At 27.1% G+C, this 5,328-nt stretch overlaps 1 protein-coding gene across 1 annotated transcript; it reads right to left on the bottom strand.

The window, feature by feature from the left end:
• Positions 1 to 236: 236 nt before the first annotated feature.
• Positions 237 to 3,000, bottom strand: LOC129899578 (dof zinc finger protein DOF2.1-like). The gene is made up of 2 exons (XM_055974586.1): positions 2,725 to 3,000; positions 237 to 1,413 (listed from the first exon to the last, which is right to left on the bottom strand). Exons 1-2 carry the CDS (start codon positions 2,761 to 2,763, stop codon positions 511 to 513), a joined length of 942 nt encoding a protein of 313 aa, XP_055830561.1. The 5' UTR covers positions 2,764 to 3,000; the 3' UTR covers positions 237 to 510.
• Between the last annotated feature and the right edge of the window lie 2,328 nt (positions 3,001 to 5,328).

Genomic DNA, 5,328 nt, shown 5'->3' with positions numbered 1-5,328 from the left:
TAGATTCCTTTGATGGAATTACTGGATATTTAGATCAAACCCATATTTTGTAAATTAAAAAAAAAACAGAAAATTTTGACACCTTTCAAAAGCATCCTTAGAATTTGTTATCATAGTCATCCTTAGAATTTGTCAGGCCCTTCCCCGGACCCCGCGCATAGCGGGAGCTTTAGTGCACCGGGCTGCCCTTTAATTATAAGAACATGTCATTAATTAAAATAATAAAAATACAAATATAATAGACAATTCTTCTCTCATATTAAATGGAACAAAGAGAGTATGAAATTACATAGGCCACTGCCTACTGCTAGTCTAGTGAAGAAGAAATTTGGAAGTTTCATTTCAATGAAAGAACAAGCTAAAGAGAGAGGTATGATTCAGATGAATCAAATCTCCTTGCACAAAAGGCCACTAAAATAATCATTAAACCTCTTGTAATTAATAAACAAAAACTCTTAATAGTATCTATTTTGTTTTGCAATTTAAAGATTGACTCATATTTTCTAACATCTACATGAGAGGGCTATTGAGAAGTCCATGCCCAGAAGGAACCCCTAAACCATTCCAGTTTTTCCTGCTTGAGTACTCAAAATCAGACACATTTCCATCTCCATTAATCTGCCATGGATATCCCCACATGATTTTATTGTCACTACACATCTCTTCTTTCAATGCAATGGATGTTGTGATACCACTTCTCACTTCTTGATCTAAAGTTGTTGCCATTTCTCCACTTGCACTTTCAACATGTCCCATATTGTTCCCATTATTACCCATTGATCCATAGTAGTACAAATTATGGTTCAAGAAGCCATTTGGGGTTTCAAGAAATCCACCCCTAAGTGGATCAAGAAAACTGGCATGAGAAATAGCTTCTGCAGAAGAGATGCACATGCCACGGTTTTCAAGAACATCATGATGGGCACTATTCCCAAAATTAGTAAGATAGAGGGAATCAGAAAAGATTGCCTCAGTTCGAATTGTTCTTTGCAGCTCGGGACACACTAATTGGCCACTTTCTTGGTTTTGGAGCCTAGAAAATGCTAGACTAAGGTCATTGGGATCATAAGAAAATTGTGTGAGAGATGATATTTGATTATTAGGACAAGTAGTGGTGGTGATCAAGGATTGATTATCTGGACTTGATCTCTTTGATGATGATGATCTTTGTTTCTTCCTACATCCTCCTCCTACTGGAACATTTCTTAATGTGCCTCCTTTTGTCCAATATCTTCTGCATGATTTGCAAAAGTATCTAGGCTGAGTGAGACTATAATTGTTGTAGTAGCAAAATTTGGTATTGGCAGAATCACATCTAGGACATTTTTGTACTTCATCTTGAGGTCTTGGTTTCTTTTCTTGCTGTGGCTTTGTGCATGCCAACATGCTTTCTAGTGTTTGTGAAGACATTTCCTATGGAAAATAAAAAAATCAACAAAGATTAGCAAAACTTGATATAAACAAATCCAGAAAATGCATTATAGAGCACCAAATATTTCATACTAATAATTACTCCCTCCGTCCCGTCCTAATAATTTATGTAATGTTGTTTAATTTGACATAAAGTTTAAGAAAAGAAAGCTCCTTTAAGACTTATGGTTTAGTATATTTTGAGCATTTTATAAGTTAAATTATTATTAAATACAGTGCTGAATCATTCTTTTTTGAATTGATTAAAAAAGAAAATGCAACAGATAAATTAGGATGGAGAATAGAAAGAAAACGATCTTGATACCTCTTGATATATGTATGAATGCTGTCTTTTCATTCATAGATTATTACTTTTAATATCTATACTCCCCCAATAATTTTTAAAGCTAATTTGAATTGGGTAAACTCAATACTTTAAAATTAAAATTTATATATTTAAAAACTATACGAAAAATACTATAATTAAGTTATAATTTTTCTCACATAAATAAGATTAAAATAATATATTTTTAAATATTGGTCAAACGCTACCTAGATTAAATTTCAAAAAACGAAAAGTTCCATAAATCGATACGGAGGGAATACACAATTTATAAGGAAATTTAAATTAAAAAGAAACAGACAAAATTAAAATAAGTTTGTGCACTTCTCTTCTTCTCTAATCTGACTTGCAAGTTCACTATAGCAAAAATTAAATACTTTTTAAAATTTGGATGGTTTATTCAAGAAATTGATGTAGCTAAACAATAGTTCAAATAAAATGAAAATTTAAAATCTAAATATAACTTAAAAGAAATAAAAGTAGTAATTTCAATAAAGACATATATAACTTAGAAGTCTCAACAACAAAATAAGAAAAGAAATGAAGATTTTTTTTTCCAATACACATTTTAATAGCCACTCACCTATGCAAAGACAGTTATTTCATAAGTCTTTTTTTAAAAAATAAAATAAAATAATTTGAAAACAGTGTTTTTAATTATAAAAGGTTATAAATAAATTTTGTAAGTTTCAAAGAGTGGTTTAGTAATTTTTGAGTGTTTGAAGTTTTTTACACACAAAATTTCACATTAAAATGCATATCCAAACATAATTTTAACTTTTGAAAAACACTTTTCATCTTTCTTTTTCAAATTTCAACCAAATGTTAGCAAGTTAAATTCCACTGCTGATAGAATAAGAATTGCATAGAAAGTGCAATTTCAGAGTGAAAAAAAAACATAATACAGGGGAAACCCAAGGGAGAAAATCCCAAAAAAGTGCCAAAAAAATATAAATAATAATAATCTTTACCTGGTGATAATTTTGTGCATTAGAAATATCCATATCCATATCATGTACAATTCTTCTCAATATATATATTAGAGTTAATTAATCAAAACTCTGAATATATATCTGAGAAAATTGATGTGAGAAACTTTGAAGAATAAAGAAGTGGGAATAATTTGGAGTGGAATTAAATGAAAGGAGATATATAGAGTAAATCATATGCAAAAGCCAAGATTATTAACTTATGCCCACCACTACTCTCTCAACTCCATATATTTATACACACATACAAAAGAGAGAGATACGAGAAGAGGTGTGGGTTAGTGCATGTTGAACTTTTTATAAAATGTTTAAAATATAAAAAAAAGTAAGTACATAAAAAAATTCATAATTTTTTGTAAAATAATATTTTTCCATTTCAATTTATATTGTATATTTTTGATAAATTTAAATATATAAATTTTATTTTAAAAATTCATATTTAAATTCATAATTAAAATTAAATTATTTCATTTTTAAAATTTTAAACCATATTATATAACTTGAAATAAAAGGAAATGAACCTCTTCGACCCTACACCACAATTGAATATGAGAGAGAATATTATATTGATAGTAGAAGCTTATGGGGATTCGTGTATATTTAACTAAGTACTAGTCCTCAGCACGCATATAAAGCAATGTTCACATGAATCATGATAGTATTGAAATTTTAACGAGTTTGTGGGACCAAATAGCATGGGAAGTACAACAATACCTTCGAGATATTTGTGTGACTGAATTATTCTGGGAAAGATAAAAGTGAATATTTTAAAATTAAATTATTAAAAAAATAATTAAAATATATTTGAAGGACTCTAATTTATTGTTATATAAGTTATATAATTGAAACAGACGAGGATTATTTTAAATATAAAAAATATTATTCGATATAAAATTAATTATTGCATGATAATATATATATAACAAAAAGATATGAACTCCAATTAAGTAACACTAGACATTTTATTTTTTTCATATTATTTATATCATCTAGGTTTGATTCAAATATTCACTTTTTAAATTTCTTACTCAGCTCCATTACAAATAAAAAGAGCTCATCTTTAATATGGGTAAAAATAAAAGGACTCTAATTTATTTTTAATAACACTATTAAAATGCTAAAATCAATTGGATTACGTTGAATTGTCAGTGATTTATTTTTAAAATAAACCAATGCACTTTCATTGGTTATTTTTCACATAAAAATTATAAAAAGAAAATCAACAAATATTCGTTATTTTAAATTTTTTTTACTAAAATTAAACGAATGTGTGTCAAATTTTAAAGTCCGAAATTGTAGTTCATGAGTAGTATAAATAAAAATAACTATCTTGTATTTAAATGATACATAAAAAGATGGAGTTAAAGAGTTGAAATAGAACAAATTTAATATTAAGTGTCAAAATTAAAATTAAAAATAATCTTTTAATATGAATCCAAATTATTCTATCCCAAAATAAGAGTAGATATCACTCTTCGAATAAGAAACACAAAATACCAAATAAAAACAGAAAATAAAAAAGTAAGGGTGTGATTGATGATGTAAACCTCATATTTTGTCTTATTATGCAAGCTCACCTAATTGTTTTGCCCATGTCATTTCTGTTATGCCAGCAAAATTATCTTCTAAAAGAAAAAAACTAATCATGAGCTAAGTAAAAAGTTGTTGAACCAACGAAGATCGCAGTAGAAAGGTAAGTATTCGTTTATTGTTAATTAGAGATTTTAAGTTTGAATTTTTTGAGTACGAAATCGTTTTATTAGGAAGTATCTTATTTTTTAATGTGGACTTTCTGATGTAAATCTAAATTTTATCAGACTCTAATATAAATATTGGACATCGAATAAAAAATAAAAAAAAAGTTGATGCTGCTTCCTTCTGTATTTTTCTCTGAATATTTGTTTGTCTAACTATAAGAAGTGCTAAACATAAAATTCTTTCATAACTAAAATGACGTGTTATAATTTATCTTCACGTAATTAATATGAGACGGACAGCGTAGTACTTATGGGTTCCATCAAATTCAATAGATTTTTTTAAATATTATATTTATTTGTGTTAATAAATTTATTAAATAGATATAAATATTAAATTTAAAATTTAATTACTATCACTTTAAATTATCGTTATAAAATTCAAAACTCATAAAAATAAAATTCCAACTTAACATTTATTTGAAAGATATATCGCAACGGAGTAGATAAAAGGAACATGTATCTTTATATTGTTTCATTAAACAATCCAATTATAGATTCCAAACGATCAAATGCTGATCACATAATTAATGATTGATCACATTCTTTTTCTTTTCAAGATCGGTATGAATTAGAATCCTAAATTAGGGTAAAATTTCCCTCCAAATAAATATAGCACTTTTTGAACCAATAATTTTATTTATCAAATAAATTAAAATAATAAAATAAAATTATTATAAAGAATTATGTCAAGTCAATGTTGTAAGTAAATATAAAACGGAGGGTGTATGTTAGTGATACTTCTTATGTAACGTAAATCATCATAATCATAAAAGAAAACAATCAAAAGATCAATTATTGATGCCACTGCTGCGAATGGATTGTCTTTGGA

This window comes from Solanum dulcamara, chromosome 8, assembly GCF_947179165.1.
Source record: "Solanum dulcamara chromosome 8, daSolDulc1.2, whole genome shotgun sequence".
Taxonomy (NCBI): domain Eukaryota; kingdom Viridiplantae; phylum Streptophyta; class Magnoliopsida; order Solanales; family Solanaceae; genus Solanum; species Solanum dulcamara.
This window is presented reverse-complemented; position numbering and strand designations above follow the sequence as displayed.

What these genes read in the sequence shown, in the direction of transcription:
- LOC129899578 (XM_055974586.1), bottom strand. Translation starts at nt 2,763, where the DNA reads ATGGATATGGATATTTCTAATGCACAAAATTATCACCAG. An exon ending in ATGCACAAAATTATCACCAG is followed by an intron (nt 1,414 to 2,724) that starts GTAAAGATTATT and finishes TATTTTCCATAG; the next exon opens with GAAATGTCTTCACAAACACT.